We start from the raw sequence: 20,833 nt of genomic DNA on the forward strand, positions 1-20,833 counted from the left end.
ATTTTTACAAATTATGTGAGCAGACTGCAGTTCGGCTTTAAATACTTATTTACTATGATCATCAGCTCCATGTAGTGGCCATAATGTGATATGTTCCCCTAAAACTCTATTGTTAACAAATGAATATCATTTGACATGGAGAGTAAATAACCTCATAATAACATTCAATTTTGCCCCCATTTTACATATCTGAAAAAAATAAAATAAAAATGATATCTACAGCTAAATCCTTTAAATATGCAGTTGAAATGTTTTGTTTCTCTTTTTTGGCTGATTTTGGACATTTGTGATTGCATTCAGTCAGTAAACTGTTCAGGGAAAGGGGGTGCTGAGAGGAGTCAGGAGACTCAATGAAGTTTAGGAAACATAAACCTATATTTTCTTTCTGATTTGGTGGTCTCTATAGTTTAACAAATATTTCTGTATATGGGACAGACCCCATGATGTCTCCAATAGCACATTATTATTATTGTTTAGTAATATACCAGATTTATATAGCGCCAACAATTTGCGCAGTGATTTACAACATGAGGGCATTATAAAATTTGATTGGACTCATCTCATGACGCAGGGGGCGGAGCTTGTACAAAAGGGTGTTAATATTGAAACCTGCCTAGAGCGGTGTGATGTCTAAATGTAGCACAGGGTATAATGTATTGTATGGAGCATGAGATAATCTGCATGAGCAGTAATATTCTGCAGTGATCTGATAAATGAACATTGTACAAGATGATTTAAAGGGACAGTCCACTGATAATTATGGATGGGTGTAATGCTCAGCAGGGATGAACATATCATTGAAGGAAATTGGTTTTGCCCCCCAAAACAACTTGCTCCGCTCATTCGCTCCTTAGCATAGACCCAGAATAGAAAGGACACAATTTTGTTGCGCTGGAATCATAAAAATAGGAAAGATTAATGTAAAAGCAGCTAACACAACATGCGAGGATTGCACAGTAATTGATGTAATAAATGGTGTAGTGCTAATTAAAACTGTATAATGAGCTTTCAGTGTTTCAGATGAATAAAACAACAACTTCACTTTAAAAGCCCATAATTACAGTGATGAATCTTGTGAGATCCGCTTGCAAAGAAGCACTTTTGCCTCCAAGTGCTAAACTTCAAGAAGTCGTACCAGAAAACCCCTGGCATTACCTCAGTCTTTTTCTTCTTCTTCGTAATGGGGGCGGTGCTGTGCGGCGTTTGAGGTGTGATGCCCTGCAGGACTGAGGGCGGTGCTGTGCGGTGTTTGAGGTGTGATGCTCTGCAGGACTGGGGGCGGTGCTGTGCGGTGTTTGAGGTGTGATGCCCTGCAGGACTGAGGGCGGTGCTGTGCGGCGTTTGAGGTGTGATGCCCTGCAGGACTGAGGGCGGTGCTGTGCGGTGTTTGAGGTGCGATGCTCTGCAGGACTGGGGGTGGTGCTACGCAGTATTAGAGATAGTGTTGTGCAGTATTGAAGCTAAAATGCTCTGCACTACTGAGGGCAATTCTACACAGTATTTGAGGTGCGATGCTCTGCAGTACTGGGGACAGTATTGTGCAGTAATTGAGGGGCAATACTTTCAGTATTAAGGATAGTGATGTGCAGTATTTGAGGTGCAATGCTCTGCTGCATATGTATTATATAATAATGTAAATTTTGTTTTATGACAGAATGTTGCTGTGGATCCTTGTCAGTGTGTGCGCCATCGCTGCAGGTAAGAGATCCTCTTCTCTCATCTGATATATTCACATCTCATGTCACCATATGTCACTCTTCTTATATCTGGAGAGTGATGATGTCGCTCCTGTGTAATATATTATATACAGAGAATAGTGATGTCACTCCTCTATAGTATATCTTATATCTGGAGAGTGGTGATGTCACTCCTGTATAATTTATTATATACAGAGAATAGTGATGTCACTCCTCTATAGTATATCTTATATCTGGAGAGTGGTGATGTCACTCCTGTGTAATATATTATATACAGAGAATAGTGATGTCACAGCTGTTTTGCCTCCTTTATTCCTCAGCTCAGCAGCGCAGCTCCTCGTACTCCCGTGAATATGGTATTGGGAGAGGAAAGCAATTTTCACAGTCTGGAAACCAACTGGATGGACCAATCACAGGCCTGAGAGTTCGTAACAACCGTCTCTTCATCACCGGGTGAGACACACGGCGCCGTTTTTCCTTTTCTCATCAGCTTCATACTAATACATGTGTATATTGGGGGGATTCTCAGTGTCTGTCCCTATTCTCTATTATCACTGAGCTCAGCTGCTCCGGGTTTAGAGAACAGAGTTAGACAAACTTCAAAGAAGTTCAGATGCCGAATCCAGTGGGAGCCAAATCTGTCCAATCAAAATGCTCAGGGCAGTGCCGGGACAAGGTCTTTCAGTGCCCAGGGCGAAGATGGCAAACTGTGCCCCCCCCCAGGTGTATAGAAAGAGTGTCAGTGGGAAACAACTATGTTTCCTGTGTGTGCTGCTTTTTACTGCAGATCGATTTGTTCTTCTTCCTGATTTGCAGGGAAATGAAAAAAGTGATCATTCCCTCTGTAAAGAGCCCTGTATTAATTATCAGCACAGGACTCAGAGCAACATGTCACTTATCACTGTCACCTGCTACCAGATGCCACGTGTCACTTACCACCGTCACCTGCTGCCAGATTCAGCATGTTACATAGTTACATAGGTGAGGTTGAAAAAAGACACAAGTCCAACCTATGTGTGTGATTATATGTCAGTATTACATTGTATATCCCTGTATGTTGCGGTCGTTCGGGTGCTTATCTAATAGTTTCTTGAAGCTATCGATGCCCCCCCCCCGCTGAGACCACCGCCTGTGGAAGGGAATTACACATCCTTGCCGCTCTTACAGTAAAGAACCCTCTACATAGTTTAAGGTTAAACCTCTTTTCTTCTAATTTTAATGAGTGGCCACGAGTCTTGTTAAACTACCTTCTGTGAAAAAGTTTTATCCCTATTGTGGGGTCACCAGTACAGTATTTGTATATTTAAATCATATCCCATCTCAAGCGTCTCTTCTCCAGAGAGAATAAGTTCAGTGCTCGCAACCTTTCCTCATAACTAAGATCCTCCAGACCCTTTATTAGCTTTGTTGCCCTTCTTTGTACTCGCTCCATTTCCAGTACATCCTTCCTGAGGACTGGTGCCCAGAACTGGACAGCATACTCCAGGTGCGGCTGGACCAGAGTCTTGTAGAGCGGGAGAATTATCGTTTTATCTCTGGAGTTGGTCCCCTTTTTTATGCATGCCAATATTCTGTTTGCTTTGTTAGCAGCAGCTTGGCATTGCTGAGCCTATCATCTACTAGGACCCCAGGTCCTTTTCCATCCTCGATTCCCCCAGAGGTTCCCCCCCCCCCAGTGTATAGATTGCATTCATATTTTTGCCACCCAAATGCATTATTTTACATTTTTCTACATTGAACCTCATTTGCCATGTAGTTGCACCACCCCATTAATTTGTTCAGATCTTCTTGCAAGGTTTCCACATCCTGTGGAGAAGTTATTGCCCTGCTTAGCTTAGTATTGTCCACAAATACAGAAATTGAGCTATTTATCCCATCCTCCAGATCATTTATGAACAAATTAAATAGGATTGGTCCCAGCACAGAACCCTGGGGGACCCCATTACCCACTCCTGGCCATTCCGAGCATTCCCCATTTATCACCACCCTCTGAACTCGACCTTGTAGCCAGTTTTCAATCCATGTACTCACCCTATGGTCCATGCCAACGGACCTTATTTTGTACAGTAAACGTTTATGGGGAACTGTGTCAAATGGCTTTGCAAAATCCAGATACACCACATCTACGGGCCTTCCTTTATCTAGAATGCAACTTACCTCTTCATAGAAGGTTAGTAGATTGGTTTGGCAAGAACGATTCTTCATGAATCCATGCTGATTACTGCTAATGATACCGTTCTCATTACTAAAATCTTGTATATAGTTCCTTATCATCCCCTTAAAGAGTTTACATACTACTGATGTTAGGCTAACTGGTCTGTAATTCCCAGGGATGTATTTTGGGCCCTTTTTAAATATTGGTGCTACATTGGCTTTTCTCCAATCAGCTGGTAACATTCCAGTCAGTAGACTGTCAGTAAAAATTAGGAACAATGGTCTGGCAATTACTTGACTGAGTTCCCTAAGTACCCTCGGGTGCAAGCCATCTGGTCCCGGTGATTTATTAATGTTAAGTTTCTCAAGTCTAATTTTAATTCTGTCCTCTGTTAACCATGGAGGTGCTTCCTGTGTTGTGTCATGAGGATAAAGAATTTTTTACAAAAATAGGGGTAAGTGGCGCTACCTCTATTGGGGTATCTAACGTGAACAATTGTGCTAAATGTGTAATTAAGAGCACCCGCTCAAAAAAATAAAAATAAAAATAAAAAACTTTTATGCATGAATGTGTCCCCACCTCTGTGTGAAAAGGGATCTAGTCTATAGAAGTCCCCTCTATGATTTGTGTAGTGAACCAATTAATTAATCATTACATACCAAGTGAGAGCTCATAGAGCCAAAAAGCATGTATTTAATACCCTCCATCCATCCAAAAACCTTTTATGTGGTGATGGGAGGTGTATTAAATGATAAAACAACACTCCATGTATTATGGGTATTAGTGAACGCATAAAAAAACCTTAAGGACGTGAAGGTCCAAATTCCACATATGAAGAAAAAAATTATATATACAGACAGTTCCAGCAAAAAAGTCTATATGCAGTTCCAGCAAAAAAATATATAATAATATATATAAAGTTCCAGCAGAAAGGTGTATATATAATGTGTTCCAACGGTATTCCAGCAGTGTTCTTTATAATTAGTGACTTTTGTGCAGGCAACCAGTTAATATCCAGTGACTTGCGGTGCTCCCCCTCAAGGATCCCCACTCACCAGCTCCCTGTACCCCTGCAGGGGTAGTAGGCATGTAGTGTTAAGCTCTGGTATGGTGTCCTAGATTCCAGTGAGGTTGTTCCTGGGTCCTCCCGCTCCAGACACAGAACCCATTCGTAGTATGGTAATCCACATAGGAAAGGAAACAGGGCTCCCGTAGTGTATTACGTTTTTTTAAAAATTACTTTATTAAAAAGTTAAATGCCCAACACTTCGGGCTAGTATATAAAAATAAAGTAAATTAAAAAACAAAGCCAAACATTCACACTGCGTATAGTGGTGTGCACAAAGAGAGCTCTCCGATTCCAGACCGTCAGCTGAGCGGTGATATATAATGGTGATATATGATAATACCAACCCCCTAGTCTAACACATACAGGTATTAACTTAACCGGGGGAAGAACAAATTGATAGGGCTGATTGGTGAGGATATCTAATAATATGGCCACTCTGTAAACAGCCCTAGTAATTAGAATGTTAGTATGGCCACTCTGTAAACAGCCCTAGTAATTAGAATGTTAGTAACCACTTAGGATATGGAGTGGTAATACACAATTTTACCTATAGGGGCCTCTCCCTATGATAGTACAGGCCTTCCCTATGACTTTACAATTCAGGTGCATAGACTAGGGTAGTGGTATATCCAAAATAATAATTTGAATTAGCTGGAAAAATAACATTATATGGAATAACCCTATCATTCTTGTATAAGAGCATATTGTGTTAATATACATGTTTGCCCCATATGATGGTAAGCGGGGATATAAGGTTTCATAACTTATAAATATCTCTAAAAAAAACCCTTAATCACATTGAGCCAACCCGTTAGGAAAGGATCTGTAAATTACGCAATTAATCCGCCCATGGGAGGAGCAATGTTGAAACTCGGTATGCCCGCTTGCCTACATATAGTTCAGTATGAGGTACGCTAGCTACGCCTTTGACAACGTTGATGACGAAACGCGTAAGGCGGAGCTACGCGATTACGTCACACGCGGAAGTGGAAGAGAGTGTGGAACGCAGCTGAGGCGCACGCCGCTCAGCTGACGGTCTGGGATCGGAGAGCTCTCTTTGTGCACACCACTATACGCAGTGTGAATGTTTGGCTTTGTTTTTTAATTTACTTTATTTTTATATACTAGCCCGAAGTGTTGGGCATTTAACTTTTTAATAAAGTAATTTTTTAAAAAACGTAATACACTACGGGAGCCCTGTTTCCTTTCCTATGTGGATTACCATACTACGGATGGGTTCTGTGTCTGGAGCGGGAGGACCCAGGAACAACCTCACTGGAATCTAGGACACCATACCAGAGCTTAACACTACATGCCTACTACCCCTGCAGGGGTACAGGGAGCTGGTGAGTGGGGATCCTTGAGGGGGAGCACCGCAAGTCACTGGATATTAACTGGTTGCCTGCACAAAAGTCACTAATTATAAAGAACACTGCTGGAACACATTATATATACACCTTTCTGCTGGAACTTTATATATATTATTATATATTTTTTTGCTGGAACTGCATACAGATTTTTTTGCTGGAACTATCTGTATATATAATTTTTTTCTTCATATGTGGAATTTGGACCTTCACATCCTTAAGGTTTTTTTTATGTGTTTTTTTATGTGTTCACTAATACCCATAATACATGGAGTGTTGTTTTATCATTTAATACACCTCCCATCACCACATAAAACGTTTTTGGATGGATGGAGGGTATTAAATACATGCTTTTTGGCTCTATGAGCTCTCACTTGGTATGTAATGATTAATTAATTGGTTCACTACACAAATCATAGAGGGGACTTCTATAGACTAGATCCCTTTTCACACAGAGGTGGGGACACATTCATGCATAAAAGTTTTTTATTTTTATTTTTATTTTTATTCTTTTGAGCGGGTGCTCTTAATTACACATTTAGCACAATTGTTCACATTAGATACCCCAATAGAGGTAGCGCCACTTACCCCTATTTTTGTAAAAAATTCTCTATACCATTAGCCACCCTCTAGAAGGATTGTCTAAGGGGAGGCTGCACACCTAAGTCCGTGAGCGCGGAAATCCTTTTATCTTATTTGTCATGAGGATAAACACTGCACTTTTGGTTACTGAAGCCCCCTGATTCCCTCGTGAAGACTGAGGAGAATAATACATTCAATACCTTCGCCATCTCTCCATCCTTTGTATCCAGATGTCCTTCCTCATTCTTTATGGGGCCAATATGGTCTGTCCTCCCTTTTTTACTGTTTACATACTTAAAGAATTTCTTGGGATTTTTTTGCTCTCCTCTGCTATGTGTCTTTCATGTTATATCTTAGCCGTCCTTATTGCACCCTTACATTTCTTGTTGCATTCCTTATAAAGTCTGAATGCTGATGATGATCCCTCAACCTTGTATTTTTTGAAGGCCTTCTCCTTTGCTTTTATATGCATTTTTACATTGGAGTTAAGCCATCCAGGACTTTTGTTCGCTCTTTTAAATTTATTACCCAATAGGATGTATTGGCTAATGCTCTTATTTATTATGCTCTTAAAGCAAACCCATCTCTCCTCTGTATTCTTTTCTCCTAAGATTTTGTCCCAATTTATGCCTTCTAGCAAGGTTTGCATAGTTGCCAACAGTCCCAATTTTCCTGGGACAATCCCGATTTTGGGACCCTCGTCCTAATTTAATCTTGTCCCGGGTGTTTTCCCGAATTTTTGGGATTGTCCCGAGAAAATCGTGAGTGTTTTTCTAAAAAACAGCAACGGCTCCACAAAAATGGCCGCCGTCGCCCCACGAGTGAGTCAATGAGTTGTTTCCCCTTGTGTTCAGTGCAGGGGTGAGGGGCAGCCAATCGGCTTTTCTCTTCAGTGTACAAATAGAAAATTCTATTGTACACTGAAGCCTATTGGCTACAGGGATAGGCGACCCCTCCCCCCTCTCCACTGAACAAAAGGAAATCCGCTCTGCCCCGTGTGTGACAGTGTCTCGTCTTTGATGAGAAGAGAGGGGCGCTGCCAGGGAGCAGCCGCTTGTGAGTCACTGTGACAGAGAGAGAACTTACTACGGACACGCTTCCTGCGCTACTCTGCATACTGGCTAGTTGGTAATGTGCCCCCTGAGGTGCCCCGATGAGCCCCATAATGTGCCATGTGCAATAACGTGCCCTGATGTGCTATGTGCCCTGACGTGCCCCATACCCTGATGTACTATATGCCCCATAATGTGCCCTGATGTGCCCCATAATGTGCTCCGTGCCCTGATGTGCTCCGTGCCCTGATGTGCTATGTGCCCTGATGTGCTATGTGCCCTGATGTGCCCCATAATGTGCCATGTGCCCTGACGTGCTATGTGCCTTGACGTGCTATGTGCCCTGATGTGCCCCATAATTTGCCATGTGCCCTGACGTGCCCCATGCCCTGATGTGCTATGTGCCCTGATGTGCTATGTGCCTTGATGTGCCCCATAATGTGCCATGTGCCCTGACGTGCTATGTGCCCTGATGTGCTATGTGCCCTGACATGCTATGTGCCCTGACGTGCCACGTGCCCTAATGTGCTATATGCCCTGACGTGCTATGTGCCCCATAATGTGTCCTGATGTGCCCCATAATGTGCCATGTGCCGTGACGTGCCCCGTGCCCTGATGTGCTATATGCCCTGATGTGCCCTGTGCCCCATGTGCCCCATAATGTGCCATGTGCCCTGATGTGCCATAATGTGCCCTGATGTGCCCCATGATGTGCCATGTGCCCTGATTTTTCCATAATGTGCCCTGATGTGCCATGTGCCCTGATGTGCCCCATAATGTGCCATGTGCCCTGATTTTTCCATAATGTGCCCTGATGTGCTATGTGCCCCATGCCCTGATGTGCCATGTGCCCTGATGTTCCCCATAATGTGCCATGTGCCCTGATGTGCCCCGTGCCCTGATATGCCCCATGTGCTGATGTGCCCCGTGCCCTGATGTGCCCCGTGCCCTGATGTGCCCCGTGCCCTGATATGCCCCATGTGCTGATGTGCCCCGTGCCCTGATGTGCCCCGTGCCCTGATGTGCTATGTGCTCTGATGTGCCATAATGTGCCCTGATGTGCTATATGCCCTGATGTGCTATATGCCCTGATGTGCTATATGCCCTGATGTGCTATGTGCCCTGATGTGCTATATGCCCTGATGTGCTATATGCCCTGATGTGCCCTGATGTGCTATATGCCCTGATGTGCCCTGATGTGCTATGTGCTCCGTGCCCTGATGTGCTGTGCCCCGATCTCCCATGACCTGATGTGCCCCGTGACCTGATGTGCCTTGTGGCCCGGTGCCCCATGCCCTGATGTGCCCTGATGTCCTGTGCCTCAATGTCGTGTGCCCTGATGTGCTGTGTCCTGATGTGCTGTGCCCTATACGCTGATGTGCTGGGCTCTGTACCCTGATGTGTTGTGCCCTGATGTGCCCTATACACTGATGTGCTGGGCTCTGTACCCTGATGTGCTGTGCCCTGTACCCTGATGTTGCCTGGTGTGCTGTACCCTGATGTGCCTTGTATCCTGATGTGCCTTGTGCCCTGATGTGGCCTGATGTACCGTACCCTGATGTGTTGTGCCCTGGGCCGGTCTGGATGAAGTCCAGGGCCACATTTTTGTCCCAGTCCAGCCCTGGCCCCCTCCCCCATATCACCACCATACCTGCCCCCCCCCCATATCACCACCATACCTGCACTCGCCTCCCCCCATGACAACACCATGCCTGCATCCCCCTCCCCCCATGCCTGCACCCCCTCCAGCCTAGTCACCACCATGCCTGCACCCCCTCCGGCCTAGTCACCACCATGTCTGCACCCCCTCCGGCCTAGTCACCACCATGCCTGCACCCCCTTCGGCCTAGTCACCACCATGCCTGCACCCCCCAGGTCACCATCATGCCTGCACCCCCAAATCACCACCCTATCTCCACCCTTCCCCAAGTCAGCCTGTAACACCCCAAGTCACCATGCCTCCACCCACACACCTCTCTCCCCTTGTCACCATAGCCAACACTCCATCTGCAGCCAACACTCCGCTGGGGACACCTGACGTAAGAGGTACTGCACTGGGAATGCCTGATGGAAGGAGGCACTCTGCTGGGGCACCTGATGCAAGGACAGACTCTGCTGGGGGCACCTGATGTAAGGACAGACTCTGCTGGGGGCACCTGATGTAAGGACAGACTCTGCTGGGGGCACCTGATGTAAGGACAGACTCTGCTGGGGGAACCTGATGGCATCTGGTGGCAGGCGACGTAGCAGGTGACACGCTCAGTGGTCCCACTGATTCTGCATTATGGTGAGTTGAATGATTTCATTTTATATTATTGAAAAAATGGAACTGCGCTAATGAAACAAGTTATATAAATGGCAACTAGCCATCATATAGTGCAAGACCTGGTAAAAGGTATATGAAACATATATATAGTACACATCACTAAGCATATGCATTAAATGAACATACAAAAGTGCATTTTCATGTGCAACAGTGCAAATGTGATCGGTTACAAAGCCTCCAGTAGCACTGAATGTGCGAAAGAACGCTGGATGCAGGTCAGGCCAGTAGCTCAATTGCATACTGTGCAAGCTCTGGCCAGTGATCCATCCTCAAGACCCAGTAACCCAGAGGATTTTCGGTGGCAAAGGTGTCCAAGTCAGATCTTGCCCCTAGGTATTCCTACACCATGTAAAACAGACGCTGGCGATGGTTGCTGGAACGGATCATACCTTAGGGCTGCGGACTAAAAAATTTTCTGAACACATCGGTCATATGGCCACCTTCTCCACCGCACCTTCTTTGACTGACTGAAGCCTCAGCAACACGTTGTCCAGAAACAGGAGTTTGTAACCTCCCAGTCTCTAGGAACGCATTGCACAGACCTTTCTGCAAGGCCTCCCGAAGATGTTTCATCCTCTGCTCCCTCTGCGACGGCAAGATAAGGTCTGCAACCTTACCCTTGTAACGTGGATCAAGGAGGGTTGCCAGCCAGTACGAGGATACTTACGCAGGGTTTGCAGGATCAGGGAGGCCATGCAGCGTAGGTTTGCTGAGGCATTCGGACCGGAGTCCTCTGGGTCACTAAGGATGACATGGTCCGCAGCCACCTCCTCCCAGCCATGTACAAGTCCATGTATTTCTTGGGACTGATCCCTTAAAGACTGCTGCTGATGCTGAGTGCCAGGCTCCACCTCCATACTGACACAATCCTCCTCCTCCTCCTTGTCCTCTTCCTGTGTGATCGGCGGGCACGCAGGAACACTGTCTGGATAAAGGGGGCCTTGAGAGCTAAGGAAGTCCTCCTCTTCCTGCCTCTGTTCTGCCTCAAGTGCCCTGTCCATTATTCCACGCAGCGTGTGCTCCAACAGGTGGACAAGGGGGACAGTGTCACTGATGCATGCACTGTCACTGCTTACCATCCTCGTGGCCTCCTCAAATGGTGACAGGACAGTGCATGCATCCCTGATCATGGCCCACTGGCGTGGGGAAAAAAAAACAGGCTTTCCTGACCCTGTCCTGGTGCCATAGTCGCACAGGTACTCATTGATGGCCCTCTGCTGTGCAGCCGCTGCAGCATGGCCAACGTTGAGTTCCACCTGGTGGGCATGTCACAGGTTAGGCGGTTCTTGGGCAGGTTAAATTTCTTTTGGAGGTCTGCCAGCCGAGCACTGGCATTATATGACCGGCGGAAATGCACACAGACTTTCCTGGCCTGCCTCAGGACATCCTGTAAGCCTGGGTACCTGCCCAAGAACCACTGCACCACCAAGTTAAGAACGTGAGCCAAACAGGGCACATGGGTCAGTTGTCCCTGTCGGAGGGCGGAGAGGAGGTTGGTGCCATTGTCGCAAACCACCATTCCTGCCTTAAGTTGGCGTGGCATCAACCACCTCTGAAACTGCCCCTGCAGAGCTGACAGAACCTCTGCCCCAGTGAGGCTCCTGTCCCCCAAGCACACCAGCTCAAGCACCGCATGTCATCTTTTGGCCTGCGTACTTGCGGAGGCGTGGTGGCGGAACAACCTCCAACACTATTGCACCTTGTCCTGCATCCTTCCCAGCGGCCAGCAGAGTCACCCAATGTGCGGTGAAACTTAGGTAACGTCCCTGTCCATGCCTGCTGGACCATGAGTCAGCGGTAATATGCACCTTACCGCTGACCGCCCTGTCCAGCAAGGTATAGACATTGCCTTCCACATGCCGGTAGAGAGCCGGAATCGCCTTCCGTGAGAAAGAGTAGCGTTTGGGTACCTGCCACTGAGCAACCGCACATTCCACAAACTCACGGAAGGAGGCAACGGGAGATGTTTTGGCAACGCAAGATAAGCTTGAGACATATGTTACAAATAGCAGCGGTGCGATCTGATGCACTCGTCTCAAAAAAGGCCCACACCAAAGAACTTTTGGAATAACGTGCAGAGACAGCAGCGCCCTGCACATGCGGAGCTTTGCGGTGTGATGCAGTCAGTGTGCTGCCCTTAGGCTGGCCCCTGGAGGGCATCCTGCCTCATTGGTGATGTGCCTCCTCCTCTCTCCTATCAGGCACCCACATTGAGTCAGTGACCTCATCATCCCCTCCCTCCTCATCACTGGAGCAAACCTGGCAGTATGCTGCAGCAGAGGGAGCATGACTGCCAGATTGCTGTCCTTCTTGGGCACCCCCTCTGTTCGTGCTCACGTTACTGCCTTCATCTAGCTCAGTATAATCATCAGAGCCTTCTAAACGCTGGGCATCCTCCTGGAACATGTACCCAACACTGTAGTCAAACAGTTCGAGGGACTCCTCAGGAGGACATGGTGGGGCCACGGAAGGAGTCACTGATGCCATTGAGCCGAGGGAAGAGGCCGTGTTGGCAGCTGCTTTGCCAGACAAAGTACCCTGAGCATGGGTGAGAGAGGATGAGGAGGATGAGAACGGCTTGGTCATCCACTCAACCAAGTCTTCCGCATATTGCGGCTCAACGCGGCCAGCTGCCGAAAAAGAGGCCAAGCGTGTCCCACAGCCACATGCTGATGAGGGTGCACCGTCTCCACGACCAGCACTGTTGCCTCTAGACACAGAGCCTGCTTGCCCTCTTTTATTGGCTTGTGACTGTCTGCCTCTCCTTCTTGGCCTTCCAGACATACTAATGGCCTGTAGCTGCACTAAGCTGGGATATATATATATATATATATATACTGATACTGCAGCTAGCAAAATCAACTGCCTGCCTGTAGTATGAGAACACCACCAACCTTCTACAGGTAGCTTTAGCTGAACACTGTGCAGAGCTTGCACTACACTAACTTGTAGTTTTAGGTGAACACGATACAGAGCTCGTAAAAAACTAACTTGTAGCTTATTTAGCTGCCTGCGGAAGTGATAGGATCAGGAAAACACCACCAACCTTCTACAGGTAGCTTTAGGTAAACACTGTGCAGAGCTCGCAAAAAAATAACTTGTAGCTTATTTAGCTGCCTGCGGTAGTGATAGGATCAGGAAAACACCACCAACCTTCTACAGGTAGCTTTAGTTGAACACTGTACAGAGGTCACAATACACTAACGTGTAAATAATGTAGCTGCCTGCGGTAGTGATAGGATCAGGAAAACACCACCAACCTTCTACAGGTAGCTTTAGCTGAACCCTGTGCAGAGGTCGCACTACACTAATGTGTAAATAATTTAGCTTCCTGTGGTAGTGATAGGATCAGGAAAACACCACCAACCTTCTACAGGTAGCTTTAGCTGAACACTGTGCAGAGGTCGCACTACACTAACTTGTAGCTTTAGCTGAACACTGTGCAGAGGTCTCACTACACTAACTTGTAGCTTTAGCTGAACACTGTGAGGAGGAGGCACTACACTAACTTGTAGCTTTAGCTGAAAACTGTGAGGAGGACGCACTACACTAACTTGTAGCTTTAGCTGAACTCTGTGCACTACACTAACTTGTAGCTTTAGCTGAACACTGTGCAGAGGTCACACTAAACTAACTTGCAGCTTTAGCTGAACACTGTTCAGAGGACGCACTACACTAACTTGTAGCTTTAGCTGAACACTGTGCAGAGGTCACTCTAAACTAACTTGTAGCTTTAGCTGAACACTATGAGGAGGACGCACTACACTAACTGTAAATAGTCTAGCTGCCTGACTGTGGTACTAATAGGATCAAAAGAACACCAGCAATTTTCTTCAGGTAGCTGTAAATACTGTAACAACACAAGCCTGCCTGTCAGTAGGAAGATAACAGAAACGGATCTAGCTAAACTGAATACAGTGTGTATATATATATATATATATATATATATACATACACAACACCTGGGATGCATATATATATACACAATACACTGTAAGTGCAGCTAACTGACTGACTGTCCTGCTAATCCATCTAACTTAAATCAAATGACACTGTCTGTCTCTCTCTCTCTCTCTCTCTATCTATCTATGAACGCCGGAACACACTACACAGGGCCGCCGTGCAGGCGGCCTTATATAGTGTGGGGCGTGTACTAAATCCCCTGAGCCATAATTGGCCAAAGCCTCCTTGGCTTTAGCCAATTACGGCCCTCTGTTCAGACGGCGCTGTGATTGGCCAAGCATGCGGGTCATAGTGCATGCTTGGCCAATCATCAGCCAGCAATGCACTGCGATGCCGCAGTGAATTATGGGCCGTGACGCACCACACGAATTTGGCTCAATTTGGCTCGAATTTGGCGAATTTGGCTCAAACAGCCCATATCGTTTGCAATTCGGCGAACGGGCGAACAGACGATGTACCTACTTGCCAATATCACCTGCTGCCAGATGAAACCAGGGCCGTCTTTAGCGCAGGGCAAACGGGGCACTTGTCCTGGGCCCAATATTTGTTGGGGGGCCCGCGCTACCCGTGTGGCCCCAATGATAGCTTTGCAGAGTGCACAAAGGACACGGGAGTATGTATTCCTGCGCTAGCCAGCTGAGAGGGGGCAGGGCCAAGAGCTCCACTGATGCTCTGGCCCCGCCTATGTGCAGCCTGTATACTCGGAAAAGAGCGTCTGCAGTGAGAGCCAGTGATCGGAGTGGGAGCATCAGAGTTCCCGGCCCCGCCTCCTCTATATTGGCTGGTGAATACAGAGGTCCGGGGGACTGACGCTCCCACTCCGATCACTGGCTCTCACTACAGACGCTCTGTTCCGAGTATACAGGCTGCACGTGGGCGGGGTCAGAGCATCAGTGGAGCTCCCGGCCCTGCCCCCCTCAGCTGGCTAGTGCGGGAATACAGCCACACGTGACCTCTGTGCGCTCTGCAAAGCTATAATTGGGGCCCCAATTCAAGGGTGATGTGGGCCCCCCAACAAAGCATCAGTGGAGCTCCCGGCTGTTGTAGTGAGAGCAGAGAATAGAAGTACCGCCCACAGACCTGAATGTATGTAGTGAGTTTGGCTGGCCAGGTATGTCTTTACACCCATAAAATGCCTGACTGTTTAAACCCTGAGCTCTGTTATTTAACCACTTGAGCCCCGGACCATTATGCTGCCTAAGGACCAGAGGTCTTTTTCCAATTTGGCACTGCGTCGCTTTAACTTTTAATTGCGCGGTCATGCAATGCTGTACCCAAACGAAATTTGCGTCCTTTTCTTCCCATATAAATAGAGCTTTCTTTTGATGGCATTTGATCACCTCTGCGGTTTTTATTTTTTGCGCTATAAACGGAAAAAGACCGAAAATTTTGAAAAAAAATGATATTTTCTACTTTTGTTATAAAAAAAATCCAATAAACTCAATTTTAGTCATACATTTAGGCCAAAATTTATTCGGCCACATGTCTTTGGTAAAAAAAAATGTCAATAAGCGTATATTTATTGGTTTGCGCAAAAGTTATAGCGTCTACAAACTAGGGTACATTTTCTGGAATTTACACAGCTTTTAGTTTATGACTGCCTATGTAATTTCTTGAGGTGCTAAAATGGCAGGGCAGTACAAAACCCCCCCAAATGACCCCATTTTGGAAAGTAGACACCCCAAGGAAATTGCTGAGAGGCATGTTGAACCCATTGAATATTTATTTTTTTTGTCCCAAGTGATTGAATAATGACAAAAAAAAAAAAAAATATTTACAAAAAGTTGTCACTAAATGATATATTGCTCACACAGGCCATGGGCCTATGTGGAATTGCACCCCAAAATACATTCAGCTGCTTCTCCTGAGTATGGGGATACCACATGTGTGGGACTTTTTGGGAGCCTAGCCGCGTACGGGGCCCCAAAAACCAATCACCGCCTTCAGGATTTCTAAGGGCATAAATTTTTGATTTCACTCCTCACTACCTATCACAGTTTTGAAGCCCATAAAATGCCCAGATGGCACAAAACCCCCCCTAAATGACCCCATTTTGGAAAGTAGACACCCCAAGCTATTTGCTGAGAGGCATGTTGAGTCCATGGAATACTTTCTTTTTTGACACAAGTTGCGGGAAAGTGACAATTTTTTTTTTTTTGCACAAAGTTGTCACTAAATGATATATTTCTCACACAGGCCATGGGCATATGTGGAATTGCACCCCAAAATACATTTAGCTGCTTCTCCTGAGTATGGGGATACCACATGTGTGGGACTTTTTGGGAGCCTAGCTGCATACGGGGCCCCGAAAACCAAGCACCGCATTCAGGATTTCTAAGGGCGTAATGTTGTGATTTCACTCCTCACTACCTATCACAGTTTTGAAGGCCATAAAATGCCAAGATGGCACAAAACCCCCCCAAATGACCCCATTTTGGAAAGTAGACACCCCAAACTATTTGCTGAGAGGCATGTTGAGTCCATGGAATATTTTATATTTTGACACAAGTTGCGGGAAAGTAACACTTTTTTTTTTTGCACAAAGTTGTCACTAAATGATATATTGCTCAAACATGCCATGGGCATATGTGGAATTACACCCCAAAATACATTCTGCTGCTTCTCCTGAGTACGGGGATACCACATGTTTAGGACTTTTTGGGAGCCTAGCCGCGTACGGGGCCCCGAAAACCAAGCACCGCCTTCAGGATTTCTAAGGGCATAAATTTTTGATTTCACTCCTCACTTCCTATCACAGTTTTGAAGGCCATAAAATGCCAAGATGGCACAAAACCCCCCCAAATGACCCCATTTTGGAAAGTAGACACCCCAAGCTATTTGCTGAGAGGCATGTTGAGTCCATGGAATATTTTATTTTTTGACACAAGTTGCGGGAAAGTGACAATTTTTTTTTTTTTTGCACAAAGTTGTCACTAAATGATATATTGCTCAAACATGCCATGGGCATATGTGGAATTACACCCCAAAATATATTCTGCTGCTTCTCCTGAGTACGGGGATACCACATGTGTGGGACTTTTTGGGATCCTAGCCGCATACGGGGGCCCGAAAACCAAGCATCGGCTTCAGGATTTCTAAGGGCGTTAAGTTGTGATTCCACTCCTCACTACCTATCACAGTTTTGAAGGCCATAAAATGCCAAGATGGCACAAAACCCCCCCTAATGACCCCATTTTGGAAAGTAGACACCCCAAGCTATTTGCTGAGAGGCATGGTGAGTATTTTGCAGCTCTCATTTGTTTTTGAAAATGAAGAAAGACAAGAAAAATGTATTTTTTTTTTTTCTTTTTTCAATTTTCGAAAGTTTGTGACAAAAAGTGAGGTCTGCAAAATACTCACTATACCTCTCAGCAAATAGCTTGGGGTGTCTATTTTCCAAAATGGGGTCATTTGGGGGGGGTTGTGCCATCTGGGCATTCCATGGCCTCCGAAACTGTGCTAGGCAGTGAAGAGTGAAATCAAAAATTTACGCCCTTAGAAAGTCTGAAGGCGGTGCTTGGTTTTCGGGGTCCCGTGTGCGGCTAGGCTCCCAAAAAGTCCCACACATGTGGTATCCCCATACTTAGGAGAAGCAACAGAATGTATTTTGGGGTGTAATTTCACATATTCCCATGGCATGTTTGAGCAATATATCATTTAGTGACAACTTTGTGCAAAAAAAAAAAAAAAAAAAAAGATTTGTCTCTTTCCCGCAACTTGTGTCACAATATAAAATATTCCATGGACTTGACATGCCTCTCAGCAAATAGCTTGGGGTGTCTACTTTCCAAAATGGGGTCATTTGGGGGGGTTTTGAACTGTCCTGGCATTTTATGCACAACATTTAGAAGCTTATGTCACACATCACCCACTCTTCTAACCACTTGAAGACAAAGCCCTTTCTGACACTTTTTGATTACATGAAAAAATAATTTTTTTTTGCAAGAAAATTACTTTAAACCCCCAAACATTATATATTTTTTTTAAAGCAAATGCCCTATAGATTGAAATGGTGGGTGTTTCATATTTTTTTTTCACACAGTATTTGCGCAGCGATTTTTCAAACGCATTTTTTGGGGAAAAAACACACTTTTTTAAATTTTAATGCACTAAAACACACTATATTGCCCAAATGTTTGATGAAATAAAAAAGATGATCTTAGGCCGAGTACATGGATACCAAACATGACATGCTTTAAAATTGCGCACAAACGCGCAGCGGCGACAAAATAAATACATTTTTAAAAGCCTTTAAAAGCCTTTACAGGTTACCACTTTAGATTTACAGAGGAGGTCTACTGCTAAAATTACTGCACTCGTTCTGTCCTTCGTGGTGATACCTCACATGCATGGTGCAATTGCTGTTTACATTTGACGCCAGACCGACGCTTGCGTTCGCCTTTGCGCGAGAGCAGGGGGGGACAGGGGTGCTTTTTTTTTTTTTTTTTTTTTTTCTTTATTTTTTTTTGCTTTTTTATCTTATTTTTAAACTGTTCCTTTCCTTTTTGTTTTTTTTTTTATTAATTTTATTGTTATCTCAGGGAATGTAAATATCCCCTATGATAGCAATAGGTAGTGACAGGTACTCTTTTTTTAAAAAATTGGGCTCTATTAGACCCTAGATCTCTCCTCTGCCCTCAAAGCATCTGACCACACCAAGATCGGTGTGATAAAATGCTTTCCCAATTTCCCAATGGTGCTGTTTACATTTGGCGAAATCTAAGTCATGAAATGCTCGTAGCTTCCGGTTTCTTAGGCCATAGAGATGTTTGGAGCCATTCTGGTCTCTGATCAGCTCTATGGTCAGCGGGCTGAATCACCGGCTGCATTTTCAGGTTCCCTGTTGGGACAGGAAAGCCAGAGAAAAACATGGAAGACGGTGCGGGGGGGGGGGGGGGCATTCCCTCCCACTGCTTGCAAAAGCAGTCTAGAGGCTAATTAGCCGCTAGGATTGCTTTTACATGAAAGCCGACCGCTGGCTGAAAAGAATGATACCAAGATGATACCTAAACCTGCAGGCATCATTCTGGTATAACCACTCAAAGTCCAGCAACATACCAGTACGTTGCTGGTCCTTGTTAGGCATATATTGTAAACTTTTTTTTCATGCAGCCTGTGGGCTGAACGAAAAAAAGATATTGATCGGTGGGTATGCCCACCATTAGAATACCTCCCTTCATCCACTCACTTCTAATGATGGGCATACATGCACCATTTATATATGCCGAAGCATGGGGGCATCCTCCCGCAAAAGGCAGGAGCAAATTGCTCCTCCACCCACTGCTGCTCCCACGCTTCGGCATATATGCTGAAGTATGTAACTGTGGTGGTGAAATCACCTCTGACAGCGCTGGAGTCACGGCTTTATATATCGTGGGAGCAAACGCTGTTGCTGTCAAGATAAATAAATCCGCGCTGCAACTGAATGGCGTACCTGCTAAGCAAATGATGGTTAACAATAAAACAAAGTAACATTACAGTATAACAGTAAGACTTACCATACCTGCAAAGCAAATAAAAAAAAAAAACATAGTAAAAAATAAAACGTTTAACGCAACCTGTGCCTAAAATATATATATGCCGAAGCATGGGGGCATCCTCCCGCAAAAGGCAGGAGCAAATTGCTCCTCCACCCACTGCTGCCCCCACGCTTCGGCATATATGCTGAAGTATGTAACTGTGGTGGTGAAATCACCTCCGACAGCGCTGGAGTCACGGCTTTATATATCGTGGGAGCAAACGCTGTTGCTGTCAAGATAAATAAATCCGCGCTGCAACTGAATGGCGTACCTGAAAACAATAAAATGGTTACCAACAAAACACAGTAAACGGTAAAGTATAAAAAATCTGAAAAGCAAACATGGTAAAACATAATAACAATAAAACATTGCAGAATAGAATAGAGCAATAGAGAGAGAATAGAGAGAGAGAGAACAATAAAACAACAACTATTTTTGGTTTTTTTATTTTATATTTTTTTTTGTGTTTTTATTTTTTTTTTATTTTTTTTTTTTACACTTTTTTTTTAGTAACTTTTAACTTTTGTAACTCGTTCCAGGTTTGGGTCTCTCAAAATGCAATGGCATCTTGGGAGACCCTGTGTTAGTGTGCCTAGTCTGTGCAGTGCTGAACCCTACGCTAATACTCAACTAATGTATGGTAGCGTTCAAAGCATTCACCCATGCAAAGACCAGGATTGCCAGGACAGGAGGGACAATAAGACCGGGTGTCACGCCTAAATCCGCGCTTGCTGCAGACACATCTTTTTTGGGGGGCTTTTTGGGTAGGGGTACTCGGGATGGCATAAAGAAAATGCCGCTCATGCAGCCGGCTTACTGCATTTGGTTGAGGAAGGTGAGGTAGAGCACCGTCTGGAAACAGAAGGGCTCTGACGATCTCTTCCTGGAATTTAAGGAAGGATCCAGTCTGTCCTGAAGCTCTGTATAGCACATGAGCGTTCAGCAAAGCCAATTGAAATAAATAAACAGACACATTTTTGTACCAGCGTCTGGCCTTACGGGCAACTAGGTACGGCGCCAACTGGTCGTTGAGGTCTACCCCTCCCATATTAAGGTTGTATTCGTGGACACAGAGGGGTTTCTCCACAACACCAGTCGCCGTA

At 45.4% G+C, this 20,833-nt stretch overlaps 1 protein-coding gene across 1 annotated transcript in view; it reads left to right on the forward strand.

Moving 5' to 3' along the window:
• The first annotated feature begins 1,418 nt into the window (after positions 1-1,418).
• Positions 1,419-20,833, forward strand: part of LOC141147568 (zymogen granule membrane protein 16-like) — a 47,188-nt gene continuing 27,773 nt past the window's right edge. The window contains exons 1-3 of the mRNA XM_073634793.1: positions 1,419-1,506; positions 1,655-1,698; positions 2,018-2,150. Of these exons, the coding sequence (XP_073490894.1) occupies positions 1,466-1,506; positions 1,655-1,698; positions 2,018-2,150 (218 nt within the window). The 5' untranslated portion in view covers positions 1,419-1,465. The remainder of the gene's footprint in view (positions 1,507-1,654; positions 1,699-2,017; positions 2,151-20,833) is intronic.

This window comes from Aquarana catesbeiana, linkage group LG06 (assembly GCF_042186555.1).
Source record: "Aquarana catesbeiana isolate 2022-GZ linkage group LG06, ASM4218655v1, whole genome shotgun sequence".
NCBI classification, from domain to species: Eukaryota; Metazoa; Chordata; class Amphibia; order Anura; family Ranidae; genus Aquarana; species Aquarana catesbeiana.